Below are 17,704 nucleotides of genomic sequence, written 5' to 3' on the forward strand. Positions count from 1 at the left end.
AACAGGATAAAGAGAAAAGTAAGGGGTTCCATCCTCCATTTTCCTAGGGATCATTTAATTTTTAACTTTGGGAATAATCACAACTCCTTATCCACTGAGGATTGTAGAATCAAGTGGATTAAAACATTTTTGAATAAATAAAATGGTAAAAACCCACCTTTCTTAAATTATTCTTCCTAGGGAGGACAAAAAAATAAAGGACAGAAAATGTGAGTGGCTTTTCCATCAATTGGCTTTTTCTAGAGTCCTTTAAAGCAACTGTTTTTAAGTTGAAAACTTCTGTTTCACTGCTCCATGCCTAGCTCTGAGGGGAGGAGGGAGAGGATTTGTGCGGATTAGGGATGTCTGTGAAATAGAAAACATTTCTTAAATAGTGATTTGATGACTGCAGCCTGTTTTTCTTAACCAAAATACTTACGGCCACCTGGACAGTTTCCTCTGGGAAAAGCCAAAAAGATGGAAAGGGAAACCCCTAGCTCTGATTTTTTTTTTTTTTCAACTAGACCCCTCTCTCATCCCCTTTCCTCTTCTCTTTTTCTTCAAAAGCCTTTTATGTTCTCGCCAAAGGCCTTAACAGATTTTTAAAAGCTGTTTTTCTCCACTGGGTTTCTTTCTGTCTGCCTTTCATGCATTCTTTGGCTTTGTGTAAGCTGTCAGGCTGGGAGTATATCACGGGCTAGGGCAGGGGGCTTTTTTGAAGGGAGGGGGACTATGAAGGGAGGGCTGGTAGGACACCTCTGAGATAAACCCACTGTAAGCTCCAAAATCCACAGGGAGGATTTATGAACCAGACAACTATAACTCTGTATGTGAATGACACTTTCCAAGAGGTACGGTACTTCAGCCTACAGTATTTATAAAAAGTTGTATCTAGTTCTACAATATAGAGATATAGACTTGCAGACTCCCAGGAGAAGCCACTTTTTTTAAATATCATTTTTTCTTCCACATATTCAGTGCTTTCTTTTCAATGTGTTTTAATTTCATGTAAATTAAATTCCAATTTATAGACCAATCAACACCTGAAATACAGAATCTAGGCAGTTTACAGAACACATTAACAAATAATAAAAATGTAAGTAAAATCCTGATCTAATACATATCAGACACCTACTCCTCAATACCAGCCCCCAGGAACATAAAGGTCATATAGTCTGTCAAAAGGTCTTCCAATACATGAGGTCTCAGGGGAATTTTTTTTTAATGGAAGGTTAAATAAGAATTCTGCCTGAAGTTTACAGATCCCACATCTCCTACAGAAGAGATGGTGGGGATGGGTGGAAGGGAGGGAGTATGATTGAGACAGTTACATATCTTAAAGATAGAAATCAATTACAGGATGTAAACTGTTTTCAGAGGAAAGATTGTTCTAGAACAGGAAGTCCTGTTCTAGAACAGGAAGACTGAGAAACAACATCAGAAAATATTTTTTTCACAAAAAAGTGTGTGGATGCATGGATTGACGTTCCAATAGGGGTGGTAACCAAAAAAAGTAAAATAATTTAAAAGAACTCAGGCTACCTACAAAGGATCCTTGGGTGGTGAGGAGACAGACAGAGATCTATTGAGCCTTTGCTATTGCATCCAAAGTATACAGGTCAAGGGGATGGGACTTGATATACTGCTTTTTCTGTGTGGCTATAATCAAAGCAGTTTACGAAATTTTCAGACAGATACTTATTTTGTACCTGGGGCAATAAAGTGTTGTGTGACTCACTCAGAGTCACAAGGAGCTCTGGAGGGAATTGAACTGAGGTAGCTGCTGTAGACACCAGGCCAGTGATCTTTCATTGCAAGGCCAGTGAGCCAATGGCGGCCCTCCGAGGTCTCTATGGCAGCTTGCAGAAACTATGCAAAATATTATCCCTCCCAACCTGTTGGAATCTGGCACTTTTTGTTTCCATCGCAACAGTCCTGCACTCTTTGAGCCACGTGCAGCATGAATGAAGTAAACATGCTGCCTTTGGCAGCCCGGAAGCTTTCCCTTTGCTATAGTTCCTGTTCACGCTGCCCACGGCATGGAGTGTTGGACTGCAGTGCTGGAAACAAAAAGCGTGGATCCCGAAGGGGGGAGAGGAAGAAGATGCCAGAACGCTGGGGGAAGAAAGATGGGGAGGAAAGGGGAAGAAGATGCCAGACTTCTGTAGGAAGATAGGGTAGAAAGGGGAAGTAGATGGGGAGGAAAGAAGAAGATGCCAGACCTCTGTGGGAAGAAAGATGGTGGAGGAAAGAAGAAGATGCCAGACCTCTGTAGGAAGAAAGATGGGGAGGAAAGAAGAAGATGCCAGACCTCTGTAGGAAGAAAGATGGAGAGGAAAGAAGAACATGCCAGACCTCTGTAGGAAGAAAGATTGGGAGGAAAGAAGAAGAAGAAGATGCCAGACCTCTGTGGGAAGAAAGATAAGAAGGAAATGGGAAGAAGATGGGGGGGGGGGAAAGAGGAGAAGATGCCAGTCCTCTGTGGGAAGAAAGATGGGGAGGAAAGGGGAAGAAGGGCAAAGAGAGTGAGGAGATTGTGCACATGGATGGAGATGAGGGGAAGGCATGAAAAAGTAGACAGATTGAGAAGGAAGCAGAAAAATGGAAGAAAGTTGAATGTTAAAAGTTAATGCCAAAGATGGATCTAGGGCAAAAAGTGAAGGAGAGAAAAACAGCAAATGGATAAGAAGGTCCTGGAAACAGTTATGAGCACAGACAGAAGGAAGTGCAGCCAGAGCCTGGGAAAAGATGATTAGAAAAATAAAATCGCCAGGCAACAAAGGTAGAAAAAATTATTTTATATTCAATTCAGTGACTGAAATATCTCAGTTATGAGAATTTATATATTCTGTCTATATTTTGCACTGTTCAAGAAGAAATACATTTCTCTCTATTTCTCTGGTGGTGTATTGCATCATGGGTTTTTTAGTTGTGTATCTTAGGACTTTTAGTTTGTGGTCCTGTATGTGCATAAGGTTTGTATTGTGTGGCCAAGGCCAGGTGTTGTGGTAGGAATGAATATTGAAAAGCGCTCCTTTAGCTCTTTTGGATCTAAAACGGCTCTTGCTTAAAAATTAGCGAAGACCACTACACTAGGCTATACTGGGTCAGGCAAGAGTTCTGTCCATCCAGCTTCCTGTCTCCATGGCCAGTCCAGGTCACAAGCAAACTGATAGAGGCCCAAAATGTTGCAAGATTCCATGCTACCTAACCCCCAGGGATAAGCAATGGCATTTCCAAAATCTACTTTAATAAAAAAGTTTATGGACTTTTCTTCCAGTAATTTGTCCAAATCTTATTTAAACCCAGCTACATAAAATGCTTTGACAACATCCTCTAGCAATGGGCTCCTAAACTGTACTATTAATTATTAATCACTTGCTAAATCACCTTGTGAAGGGATGCACACGGCAATTCACCTACTAAGGATAGAAAAGAAAAAGAACCTCATCAAACAATAGGACATGGAGATTTTAAAAAAATGAAGAAGAAGAAAGAGCGGACAAGCAACAAACTTAGATTACCTAGTCACTCACAAGAATGACCCCAAGTGCTGCTGTTCTGGGGAACCCGTAATATTTTTTTATTTCTCCATTAAGATTTACATGGAGACAGGTCTATGGTCAGATGGATCTGGACTTTCGCTCTACTACTTTGTTAGCTATTTGTGGAAATGGGTCTTTTCATCCTGGTATGACATCAATTAGATTTCAAATGGTAAGGAGAGGACCTATTTTTGATTTGTATCAGCTCCTTAATGATGATGGTATTTTACCAGTCTTCTCTCAGTTGCGTACTACTTATGGCTGGATTAGCTTAGATATATTTTCTTATATGCAACTCAAACATTATGTGAATTCTTTGCCAACTTCCAATTTACGTATTAAGTTATATGAGCTTTTATCAGAAATATTTTGGTTAGAAGCTCAGCTTATAATACCATTGAAATATTTCATACACTCTCTTATGGATTTTTCTTCATCATTAGATTATACCAGGGTGGCCCAGGCTTGCAGTGAGGAGCTACAAATCACACTACATGGTCCCAATATACATTGTTTCTTAAAATTATTATATAGATTATTACCTGATATATCATATGTCGAAATGGGATATAAATTTACTTGTCTTATATAGCACTCATATCTGAAGGCTCTTGCCCCAAATGTGGTCACCTTAAAGCCAATTTATCCCATATATTCTGGTTCTGTCCTTGAATGCGTAAATTTTGGTCTACAATTTTTTTTAGAGTTGGTGTAATGTGGAATACTAAATGGCATTCTAATAGTTATAATTAATTTTGGTTATTTGATTTGAAACATCCTATTCCTTGTGGACTTAAGGGTTTTCTAAAAAAAAAAAAAAAAAAAGCCATACTTTCAGGCTTGAAGGTCATTCTTTCTCTTTGGATTAAACCATTATGTCCTACTTATAGTCACTGGCGTTCTAATATGCTTCATCTTTTAATTATGGAAAGTATGTCTCTTTCTGAATGGGAAACCAAGAAGGGACGAGTGTTGTTCACTCTTTGGCAACCTTTTTTAAACACATTATCTCCAACAGCAAGAAGTCGTTTTTATTTTTGTTTTTAGCAGTTCTGGAAGAGGAGAGGGAAGATGATGTTTTTTAATTTTGTATTGTTATAATGTTTACATTTATAATGATTATATTATTGTAATATGTGTTTTGTTGCATTGATATATTATACATTGACAAATCATTATAATGTTTGTAGTTACATTTGAAAACTAATAAATATAAATAAAAGTAAATGTACTACTTAGTAACATCATGGCTTGCACTTTTTGAAAAAGTCTTTGTTCTTTTTGAGAGTAAAAATCCCCTAGTCTTTGTACTTTTTGAAAAAGTAAACAATCAATTTGCATTTACCCTTTCACTCCACTCAGGATTTTATAGACCTCTATCATATCTCTTTTCAGCCATCTGTTCTCTAAGACGAAGAATCCTAGTCTCTTTAGAAACATGATGGCAAATAAAGTTCAAATGGCCCATCCAGTCTGCCCATCCTCTCGCTTTCTTGAATTCAAACACAGTCTCTGTCTCCACCACCTCTTCCAGGAAACTGTTCCATGCATCTACCACTCTTTCTGTAAAAAAGAATTCCCTTCGATTACTCCTCAGCCTTTCACCTCTTAACTTCATCCCATGCCCTTTCATTCCAGAGCTTCCTTTCAAATGAAAGAGACTCGACTCATGCACATTTACAACACGTAGGTATTTAAACGTCTCTATCATATCTCTCCTCTCCTGCCCTTCCTCTAAAATATACAGATTGAGATTTTTAAGTCCGTCCCCATACACCTTTTGATGAAGACCACACACCATTTTAGTAGCCTTCCTCTGGACCGACTGCATCCTTTTTCTATCTTTTTGAAGGTGCGGCCTCCAGAATTGTACACAATATTCTAAATGAGATCTTACCAAAGCCTTATACAGGGGCATCTATACCTCCTTTTTCCTACTGGCCATACCTCTTCCTATGCACCCTAGCATCCTTCTAGCTTTTGTCACCTTTTCAACTTGTTTGGCCACTTTAAGATCATCACATACAATCACACCCAAGACCCGCTCTTCTGTAGTGCACAAATGTTCTTCACCCCCTAAACTGTACCGTTCCCTTGGGTTTTTGCATTAAATTTTCACTGCCAAATTTCAGACCATTCTTCAAGTTTCACCAGGTCTTTCTTCATGTTATTCACCTCAGCCGTGAACACAGAACAGAAAGTTTTGCCTTTCTTCCTTTTTCTATGATTTTTTGTAATTTATAAAAGCTAACCTCTTTTTCCTTACCTTCTCAGCTACTAGTTTTGAGAACCAAAGCAGCCTTCTTTTTCTCTTACTTTTACTTAAGTCTTTCTTTCCTCATGAAAATTGTTCCAGGCCTTTAACTATTTTAGTCACCTTTCTCTGTACCTTTTCTAATTCTGCTATATCTCTTTTGAGATGTTTCACCAGAGTTGCACATTGGAGGGGGTGATTGATACTAATGGAAAGTATGACCTGGTGTAGTGCAGGGGTGGGCAACCTTGGTCCTCGAAGGCTGCAAACCTGTCAGGGTTTCCTCAATGAATATGCATGAGATCCATTTGCATGCAATGGCTCCAATGTATGTAAATAGATCTCATACCTGTTCATTAAGGAAATCCTGAAAACCTTGGGTTGTGGCCCTCAATGGCCTAGGTTACCCATCCCTGTAATAGTGGAAGCTATGAGCTCACTGGGTTAGCATCTCCTTAAGGCAGAGATTCTCAACTCAGTCTTTGGGATATCCCCAGCCAGTCTTTTTCTCATCAATGAATATACATGAGACAGACCTTCATGCACTTCCTCCATTGTACACAAATCTCTCCTACCTATTTATTGTGGAGATCCTGAAAACCCAACTAGCTGAGTGTGTTAGAGAATGACAAGGAGACAGAATTTGTCCCCATCCCCATCCCCACAGTTAACTGTGGGAAACTATCCCAGTGTCATTTTGTAAGGAGAGAGGGAAGAATCAGAGTATGAATGGGCACAGCCACTGACCCTCAAGCCTTTCATTGAAGAATGATGGTGTAGAAGGACTGAGATTGAGATAGACACCAAGAATAACAATGGGTGGTTTCTGGATTGAATCAACAGGGTGGGTAATGACAGGGAACAGGCCATGTCTACAAAGACCTTGAAGGCTAGATATTTGGATAGCAGCCTCACTACATTTGGTAGATGTTTTAGATTGTTTCCAATATCCTTTTTCGTAAACTCCATATATTGAGCAAATTTCTTATCTGTGCATTCTCCATTGCTAATTCATGGCTTCACTCTTTCAGCCTTGCTGAACTGTTTTTCTGGAAGAGGCTTTCTGAGTTGGTATATTATGCTCTCTTTCTTCCATAGTCAAATACACTCATACGATGTTGCTTTTAAATCTTACAACAAAACTAGAAAGGAAGAACTAAGAAAGTCAACTTCACTTAAATATATAAACTTTCAACCTGAGAGGTGCTCAGAACCTTGACAAACAAGGTGGAATAAATGCTAATGGGGACAAGCCCCTATAGACATTTCAGTGTTCTATCATTGCATCCTCTCCCGTGTTAGAAAGAATATAGTGAACCAATTTTTCCAAAAATTGAGTTAATGTCCCAAAACAATCATGTGAACAAAATAATAACTTCATCGTTTTTTCAAAAATGTGAACTTAGCTTGCATTGGTGCTTTAGGAAGTTGTCTCACTCCAACGGGCTCTAACGCGTTTCGCCGCAAGGCTTCTTCAGAGAGCCGCCAAACAAGCTGGAACTGAGTGAAAACTTCTTCCTTCCTTGTCACCCGTGATTACATCACTTCCTGATAGTTTTTAAATCTTAACCATTTCTTTATAATTCCAATCAAGTGTGTGCGCGCGCGTGTGTGTAGGGGGTGGGTCGGACATGGTGAAGAGCTGATGAGTAAAGGAATAACTGATCTGGATAAGGAGGGGATACCACAGGGTGGTCAAGTTTCAGTGGTTGCCACTGTAACCCACCTAGATTACGGTAGTCAGACAGTGTGGGCTATAAATGTTTTAAATAAATAAATATTTACTGTACAGAAAGAGTAGCCTGTAATAATTGGAAATAGAATAGGGCAATCTGTCTTTTCTGCCATAATGAGGTTACTGGTTACTGTGTAAGATCCTTTGGCAATATTTGAGGTCAGCTTTGCCAATGCACCTCAGTTCTACCTAACACAACTGTGCTCTTCCAGTGCCGAGTTCTCTCCCCCCTCTACTGCCACAGATCTGGCTATACTCTTTGGTACTGCCTCCACATATTATTCTAGTACTAATCACCACCACGCTCCCCAGCTCTGCCCAAGATCCTCAGTCTTGTCCTGCTGTTCTCTCCACCCCCCCAGCAGGTTTCTAGATTTTTCCATTTCTATTGCTCTTGTGAAGAGTGAACTGATTAGGCAGGAAAGGCTGATAAGCAGTACATTTTGGTCGCCAATAAAACCCTGTTTGTGCCTGTAACATTGGGATTCATGCCATGGTCCTGGTTTTGCTTTTGGAGAGAGTTTAGGCTGGATCCTGTTGGTTTAGCCACTCTCTTATCTCTGGGCCTCTTATCAAGACCTAAAACAAACAGCCCAGAAAGCTGGGTTAGAAAAGTGCATTCTCTATTATCCCCCCCCTTATCAGGGATTCTGAAATTCAGGAATGGAGAAGAAGCTTTGAGGAATGAAAGACTCTTTATTCTAGCCTTTTCTGCTGCAGCCTCTTATCTATCCACTAAGCCCTCTTACAGACAGTAGAGAGAGCCTTTGTGTTTATTCTCTGAAAGATTACCCACTAAAGGCCAAACTGAGTAGTGGGCAATCCTACCAAGAGGGTTAGAAGTCAGAGTGGGGGTGGGGTAGGGGGGTTAAGAAAACAGTTTCAGGTATCTTCTATGCTGCAGACCCTCTCTAGTGAGAATGGACAGTTATACTGAGACCCAAAGCTAGGGTGAGGCAGAGAAAAATGACCAGGCTATACTAAGAAAATCTTTTTGCTGATGTATGCACAGAGGTAGCATAATGTGCCTAGGGATAACATGGCTCAGCTGGATCTTTTGAAAGGGAGATTGGGTCCCAGTGAACATGGTATACAGATGGCACAGACTAGACCTCCATGGGCCTGCAGTGCCGTTCTGCTCATTTTAGGCCTGGGACAGCAAGGAACACAGAGTTCATGTAAAGACACTTAAGGGAGGTAAATACATTCATTGTATACTTTTCTAAGCACGCTGTACCCAAGCGATAGCTTTTATTGGGTATGAACATAAGAACATAAGAAGTTGCCTCCACCAGGATCAGACCAGAGGTCCATCGCACCCAGCGGTCCGCACCCGCGGCGGCCCATCAGGTCCATGACCTGTCAAGTGTTCCCTGCCCTAAAAAACCTATCCTTACTTCTATCTGTATCCCTCAATCCCCTTTTCCTTCAGGAATTTATCCAAACCTTCTTTGAATCCCTGTAGTGTCTTCTGCCCCACCACAACCTCCGGGAGTGCGTTCCATGTGTCCACCACTCTCTGGGTGAAGAAGAACTTCCTGGCATTGGTTCTAAACCTGTCCCCTTTCAGTTTCTCCGAGTGCCCCCTTGTACTTGTTGTTCCCCACAGTCTGAAGAATCTGTCCCTGTCTACCTTATCTATGCCTTTCAGGATCTTGAAAGTTTGTATCATGTCTCCTCTAAGTCTCCGCTTTTCCAGGGAGAACAGCCCCAGCTGTATGCTCTATCTGTCTCTGTCTGTTTGTCTGCTTATACACAGAGGCACAAAGACATGGACACAGACAAATATAGAGACACAAAAACATTCCCACAAAAACACATACCATGCCTTTTCATACCTAGTCCCCAAACAGACATGCATGTAAATGGAAAGAAGGGAAATGTGTCTGTTTTTCCACACTATAAGGAGGCAATTCCATAACTGGGTACCACAATTTAGGTGCCATAATTCTATTATACTATTATTTATTATTTCTACAGCACTACCAGATACACACAGAACATTAAACACGCAAGAGATGGTCCCTGCTCAAAAGAACTTACAATTTAAGTTATATGTATTTATTAAATTTATAGACCATCATATCTAAACAGTTTCCATGTAAAACATACATAAAAACATAATAACAATAGGCAAAAAAAGCTTCATCTTCGTTACATTTCTTGTACCCCTGATGAAACTGTTGCTCCATCAGAGTAATTATTCCATTACAAAAATGCCGATACAAAAAGTTGTGTCTTCAATTATTTTTTTAAATTTTAACCTATCGGTATTGTAGAACACTAGCGTAAACCAGCATCAGCACGCCTACATCTAGGCATACTCACTTATGCCTCATCGATAGCAGCCATAAATGTGCAGGCCTGACTTACAGTTTCACACATAAATATTGATCCTGCCTATGCCCCATTCATGGTCCTCTTCTGTGAACATTCCCTTGTACTAACATGCTAAGAAAGTTGTGTACATCATTTACAGACTATCACCGAGTGCTCACTTAGCACTAAAGTGTAAGTGTACACTTACCCACACAACTGCTAATATCCTATAAATTTAAACATGCAAATAATGCTTAAAGGGGGCAAATGTGCACTTTTCAATTACTGTAGTTCCTTCTCAGGGTAGTTTTCTGTGGTCACCTTATCTAGCACTTTGGCAACACACATATAAAAACTGTCAAGGTAAGAAAGTTTCCTGAATCTGATTGAATGAAGTCAAAGGCTTCCTACCAGAGCAGGATTGATGCATAAGCAAACTAGGCACATGCAAAGGGCCCAAAGGGCTGGAGAGCTCTGCCAGACATACTTTAATTGGGGTCTGTGGAGGCCTTGGCACAAACATATGTCATCAGCCATAGCTGTTATATGGGGAAAGGGGTAAAATGCGGACATTATGGACCTCGCGGATCTAAAACTGCACGTCCTTAAAAATCCGTGCCACTTGTAGTCTCTGGCTCTGACAGACCTCTATGACAATTAAAAATCTTCCAGCGTTTATTGACAAGTCTGCCTAGCTTAGCTTATTCCACCGCTTTCCCTGCATGCTCAGCTCTAGTCCCCGGCTCTGCCTTCCCTAATGGCTACGGAGGGAGGAGGTGCACCATAGCTTTTGCTAATTAGCCCGATCGTCCCTTCCTCCAGAGCTCTCCCTCTGCGCTGATTCTGAGAGCCCCCGCGATATGACACTGGATGGCAAATAGCTGGGGGGGGGGGGGGTTAAAAAATGTTTGCTAAGATATGCAGTGCATCTGACCTCGCGGATCTCATGGATCTGTACTGCACATCCTTGAAAATCTGAGGTCCGTGCCACTTTTTGTCTCATCATAGGTTATGGCTCTGACAGACCTCTATGATGGATCCTAATGCTTTTCCCTCCCTATGCTGAGTTTTGCCGCTTTTAGTCTCAGCATAGGGAGGGAAAAGCATTAGGATCCGTCAGAGCTAAATTGTCATAGAGGTTCTGTCAGAGCCAGAGACTACAAGTGGCACAGACCTCAGATGTTTAAGGATGTGTGGTTTTAGATCTGCGAGGTCCATAAGGTCCGCATTTTACCCCTTCCCGTTATATGGTTCAGATAGGAGAAGATGTGGCATCAAAAGAGGCAGCACCCTCCAGAACCAATAGACTGGCATCCAAGAAGAGGTAGGGTCATGAACCACCACCATGTGTTGCTACCCCCCCTCCTGTGTTTTCAGGCCTCCATCAGCCCACTGGAATCTTCAGTCTCTGAAGCAAACTCAGAGCACCTGAAGGGTCAAGAAGAAATGAACAGCCCAACAGATGTTGGGAGTGTCAGGCTGGGGAGAGTGCTTGCTAGGGTATTGTATTGTGTTTATTTATTATTCGCCTTATACAAAGCGAAGGACAAATAAACAGACATAATAAATACCATTACAAACATCAAACCAAACAAAAATACAATACAAACATAAAACAGTCAACAGTGATCATCATCAACATGCATAGCATCCTCCCCACAACCACAACACAGACATCTATTCTTCATCCTTATTTCATTTTACGAAAAAGATGGTATTTCAGAAGGGGAACAGAAGGGAAAGAATGCTTGCTAAGGTCTGAAGTTATTTTAAACCTTGTGTGGCATAAACAATACATAGAAGCTAATATACTCATGTTTACATGGAGTTTAAAAGTGTGCTTGTATTATATGGGGGTGGGGAGGGGTGGAATATATTTCTTTGCCTAGGGCAGTGGTTCCCAACCCTGTCCTGGAGGAACACCAGGCCAATTGGGTTTTCAGGCTAGCCCTAATGAATATGCATGAAGCAAATTTGCATGCCTATCACTTCCATCATATGCAAATCTCTCTCATGCATATTCATTAGGGCTAGCCTGAAAACCCGATTGGCCTGGTGTTCCTCCAGGACAGGGTCGGGAATCACTGGCCTAGGGCAGGGGTAGGGAACTCCGGTCCTCGAGAGCCGTATTCCAGTCGGGTTTTCAGGATTTCCCCAATGAATATGGATGAGATCTATTTGCATGCACTGCTTTCAATGCATATTCATTGGGGAAATCCTGAAAACCCAACTGGAATACAGCTCTTGAGGACCAGAGTTCCCTACCCCTGGCCTAGAAGGAATGGCCATAGTACGGGATAGTAAGATTAAATAAATTTGGAAAATATTAATTCTGCCCTGCCTCCCACTAAAGGATGAGCAGGAAAACACTGGATAATCCTAGTGGGGAATCAGGAGATCATTCAGAACAGCTGCTACAGAGCTCCCAGGTTACCCAGTTCCAGGAGAGAGATTTTGGACCAGTCCTAAATTTCTGCCAACCTCATCCTGTTGCATTATGGAACCCGCAACACTGATTTCAATAGGTAGAATGAAAGACTTACAAGTACGTTCTGGAACCGGGTAACTTGGCACCTCTGCTGCTAGAATGGTAAAATGTGTATTGTACAGTGACCAGACCAAAGACAGTACTAATTGGGCACTATCTTCACTATTTCACTTCTGTATGACTTCTAGAATCAAACTCAGCAAAGGAGAGACAGAGGTGAAACAGAGGAGAAATGAAAGGAGAAATCAGGGGAGAAAAACAATGGGATGGGTGATGGTGGAGGGCCATGAAGTGGGAGAGAAGGGCTTATATTTGGAATAAGGGGAAAGTGAAGACTAAGGTGGAGGAAAGGCCAAGGCTTGTAGATGAAGAAGTTAATGAAGACTCAGGGCCGTATATATGAGGCATTTTTCCCAGAGACATAAAATGAGAGAACCTTTATTAGTACATCCAATAGATTCCTTAAGATTAATGGTTAGAGTAACAGGCTGAGAACCAGGGAAGCCTAGTTCAAATCTCGCTATAGCTTTTTGCAAATTTGGACAAGTCACTTAACTCTCCATTTTCTTAGCTACAAACTTAGATTGTGAGCCCCCTTGAGGACAGAGAAGTACCCACTGTAGCTAATAACTCACCTTCAGCTACTACTGAAAAGATATGAGCTAAAGCCAAAATCCCTTAAGAAAAGGAAAAGGAGAGGTAATTGAGGTGAGGGAATTCTTCTTTGTAGGTGGTATCACAATCTCACTTAAAAAGAAAAAAAAAATCCCGTCACTAGGGTTACCATATGGCTCCAGAAAAAAGAGGACAGATTGAGACATCCAGGTTTTACGGTACTTCCATTTTGCTTTCAATGGAAGCAAAACCTGGATGTTTCAATCTGTCCTCCTTTTTCTGGAGCCATATGGTAACCCTATACCACCTGCCCATTACCTCATGCCTCTGAGATCTGTATGGTCCTCTCATCCTAACCCATGGTTCAGACCTTCATGATTAAAAATTATTAATCTCTCAACCCCCCATGATCTTTATGCCTCAATGATTCTCATGTCTTCATGCTTCTAGGATATGGGTGCTCTTGTTACTGTCCCCATGATTTTTCTTATTTCTGTGATAGAGATTTTCCTCTCACCTGCCCCACAATCTCATACCTCCATGATCCAGATGTTCCTCCACCCTCCCCATGATTTCATATCCCTGTGGTACAGATGTTTAAGTTCAGTAAATTCACTTGATATACAGTATTTTGACAGCACAGAAAAGCAAATTACAAAGTAAATGTAAAATATAAATTGAGGTGTGAGGAAGGGAGTATAGGGACAGCACATTAATGAATCAGACAAAATAGGAAAGAAAGAGAAGAGAAAAGTTACAAGCATAGCAAAAGAACCATAGAAAGTCACTGAAGTAGCAGAAAAGCTATGACTCGAGGAATACAGGTAAAGTCAGAAAGCAAGTAACAAGGGGGGTGGGTGGGGAATTAGCTCTGATCTTCAAAGGCTTCTGTATACAGCTAGGTTTTAAGGCCAGTTCTGAAGGCTAAATATGTGCCATTTATCCTTAAGCCTTGTATTTGATGAGTTAGGATCATTCGATGTAATACTGTACAAGTATATTTACTGTTTCTATATTTTCTATTTTTATGTGTTTTAGTAATTTATTGTTGCTATATTATATGTTTTTGATTTGATGTGAATGTTTGTGTTTGTATACTGTTTAATTACTGTGCAGCAAGAAGCATATCATGTGAGTAAAATGGAATGGAATGAAGGGTAGAGTTCCACATCGTTGGGACCAAATATCCGGTGGCAAGATTATCAAAAGGTCACTCTGAGATATGAGGGATCAGAAGATCAAACAGATATGCTGGCCACCTAGTAAGAAGAATTTGAATTCCAGGATTAGGATTTTTTATGTTTATCATATATACTTGAATATAAACCGATCCGATTATAAACTGAGGTAACCTTTTTACCCCATAAAAAGGGGGAAAAAGGTTCACTTGAATATAAACCAGGGAGGTTTATATTCAATTGTTGTGCCTTGCACCCAGCCCTCCTTCCTGCCCAGCTTTGCACCCAGCCTCTAATGCCCACTGCAGGCCTCCCTTAAGCCCTAGTAATCCAGCAGTGAGCCAGGACAGGAGTGATCCTTCCTGCATTCTGTCCCGGCCAACTGTTAACCACCCCGCCTCCCTCCCGCCTCTCGGACCCGTTGAAGGCCTCCTGTGGGCCTCCCTTAAACCCTGGTGGTCCAGCAGTGAGCCAGGACAGGATGCGATCCTTCCCGCATCCTGTCCCAGCCAACTATTAACCACCCCTCCTTCCTCCCACCTCCCGAACCTGTTGCAGGCCCTGGTGGCCCAACGGTGAGCTGGCACAGGAATGATCCTTCCTGCATGATGTCATTTACTATGTTACTATGCATCCTATTCCAGCCAACTGTTAACCACCCCACGTCCCTCCTGCCTTGGGAATTCCTACTGTATAATAAATTAGAGGGTGGCCAAAACTGTATAACTCAAAGGATTAGTCTGGATTCTCACCCACACATTTCAGCCCTAACAAAAATATTTCTGTCTTCTTCCTAAAAACTTGCATTTATTATACAGCAGAAACTCATGGTTGGAGGGCTCAGTCTCTGCATTTATTATACAGAAGAATCTGTTGGAGAGGAGGGGCAGACCCTGCACTTATTATATAGCAGGAGCCCTGAGAGGAAGGCTCAGTCTCTACACTTATAGAAAAAGAGCCTGTAGAAAATCAGTGCCTGTGCTTATTATACAGCAGGAATTCCCAAGGAATCAGTTCTTGCAGTTATATAGCAGAAAGAGGTGGGGAGGTGTAGAATGACTATTATACAGAAGCAGTTCCAGTTCCACTTCTATTGCTTGTAGAGTGGGGGAGAGAGAATATGTGTAAACTACCTTTATACATCTGAGCCTGTACAACACAATTCCACATTTTTAAATAGTATTATTTTCCCCATGCAAACCAGAGTTAAATACACATATATTTTTAGCACATGTTTACTACTCCTGGGGCTTCTAGATAAGGAAATATCCTTTCATTGGGTAATAACAGAAGCAGAGGGGAGAGAGCTCAAGCTTAAGGCAGGTTCAGAAAGGAGATGGCTGGGATCTGCAGTGATGCAACAAGCAGGGGCTCCTGGACAGATTCAGATTTAATTAGTTTATAATCCACAGTTCCAGGTGGAGAACAATAAAATCATCAACAACAAAGCAAAGGAAGACATGTGATGCATAATTCTATAATGGTGCCTGGAGGGCACTTATTATACAGGTATAAAGGAATGTAGACACCTACTAACCCAGTGGTTCCCAACCCTGTCCTGGAGGACCACCAGGCCACTCTGGTTTTCAGGCTAGCCCTAATGAATATGCATGACGCAGATTTGTATGCCTGTCACTTCCATTATATGCAAATCTCTCTCATGCATATTCATTAGGGCTAGCCTGAAAACCCGATTGGCCTGGTGGTCCTCCAGGACAGGGTTGGGAACCACTGTACTAACCTAACCAGGTATATGTGTGGTTATAATTTAGGCACTAACAGGCCAGCCAAACAGCTAAATGCCAGATATATGCAAATCTTATAGCATTCTTCAGGTTGCATGTATGTGAGTCCTGCCCAATCTCCACCTATGTACATCCCTACCTGTAAAATACATGCTATGTAAAATGTATTATTTATTTTTAAAAATTCTAAACCGCTTAAACCTAAGCGGTTTCCATACAAAACATATATATTATTTCATCAAACAATACATTGCACATATTATTTCTTATAGCATTTATAATCTAAAAAAAAATATATAATCAACATAAAATCAAACTTGTTTCAGGAATCAACTGAAAACACGCTTGTTGCAACAGGTATTTGACTGTACAGGGTGGGCATTATGTATCATTGGCATAAAGACAGCATAGCACTTAGGGGAATTTTTGCCATTTCATGTATATGCACACAAATATGAAGTTTCATGCCATTATTTAAAATATTTATGTATGTAATTGGCTTGTAAATATTAGGGCCCGAGTTACAGAATTAATTCCACAGAGGGTAATTCTAAATTAGGACACAAATGATAAAGAGTAATTAGGCATATATTGGGTATAAATGCCCAATACCTATATGAAGGACACTTTTTGTTTCATTTCATATCACTGAAACGAAGTGTGGCATAACTTGTAAATTTCATGGTTCCACATCATTCTCTTCTTGGTCTGAGAACTTATCAGCAGCCCCTCTTATGTTAGCTAGGTCTAGGACACAGGTAACACACAGATTATTAATCATTTATGTCCATATGTACACACGCTACTCAAACTCTGTCCATATGTGGGCCCACCAGCAAAAACACACCATCAGAACAGGGCACATATTTTCTACTAGTCACTATGTTATTACAGATCATTTACATTGCAAAATACTAGAATACCAGCATTTACCTGCCTTCCTATTACCTCCATAAAGATTCATAAATGAACAATGCTCACACTTAAATAATTCACAACATAAAAACATCACGAATGCTACTATACTGTCTTTAAGCCTACCCGGTACAATTAAAATACCTGTTGCAACAAACATGTTTTCAGTTGTTTTCTGAAACAAATTACATTTTTCAGCATTCTGAATTCCAGGGACAATTTAGTCCACTCTGTTGGCTCTGTGGAGTATTTTAAAAGGTTGACCCCCACTAAATTAGTGTAACTTCGATCACCCTTCCCTGACTCCTTTAAAAATAAAATAACTTACCAGTCTCCAGAATGGCACTCAGTAGGGCCACCCAGCAGATTATAGCTTTCATCCTCCTGGCAGACTCTATTCCAACTGCAGGAGTTAAGACTGAAAGAGTCCCGGGGTTTGTAGGAACCAAGTTTTGAAGAATCACTGGTAAAGGTGTAGCTGTCAGTGACACTGATTCTTAGACAGTCAGGTCATCCATAAAGTTACAATTTGCCTTTTCCTCTGAAACTACTATTACAAATATAAAGTTTTGAGGGCAGCAAATGGATCTTCTCTCCAGAATTGCCCAGTGGCTCTTTTCTAAATCCCCGGGTGGCAAGAGCTGTTAGGCTGGCTGGTACTTCTTATCTGTCACAGCTCAGGAGCTCTAGTCTGCAGCATCTCTGAGGTGCTGCCTCCACACTGCCTACCTCTCGGCCCAACTTCCCAAGTCTTTCCATTCAGCAGCCCAGCTGAGGCAGGCACCGCCCACCTCCCTCCTGCATTGGCGGAACTCTTTTCTCATTAAGAAAGAAAGTCCGATTTCACAGTCGCTCCTCCGCCCACTTCCCCAGGGCCGCCCCTGCATGATCTCTACCGAGCTATAATCCTCCTTTCTCACAGTTTATTTTT

General features: G+C 41.1%; 1 protein-coding gene across 1 annotated transcript in view; it reads right to left on the reverse strand.

Moving 5' to 3' along the window:
* The window catches only part of KIRREL2 (kirre like nephrin family adhesion molecule 2), a 55,492-nt gene extending 38,058 nt beyond the window's left edge, over positions 1-17,434 (reverse strand). The window contains exon 1 of the mRNA XM_033962729.1: positions 17,102-17,434. Within this exon, the coding sequence (XP_033818620.1) occupies positions 17,102-17,153 (52 nt within the window). The 5' untranslated portion in view covers positions 17,154-17,434. The remainder of the gene's footprint in view (positions 1-17,101) is intronic.
* Between the last annotated feature and the right edge of the window lie 270 nt (positions 17,435-17,704).

This window comes from Geotrypetes seraphini, chromosome 11 (genome assembly GCF_902459505.1).
Source record: "Geotrypetes seraphini chromosome 11, aGeoSer1.1, whole genome shotgun sequence".
NCBI lineage: Eukaryota > Metazoa > Chordata > Amphibia > Gymnophiona > Dermophiidae > Geotrypetes > Geotrypetes seraphini.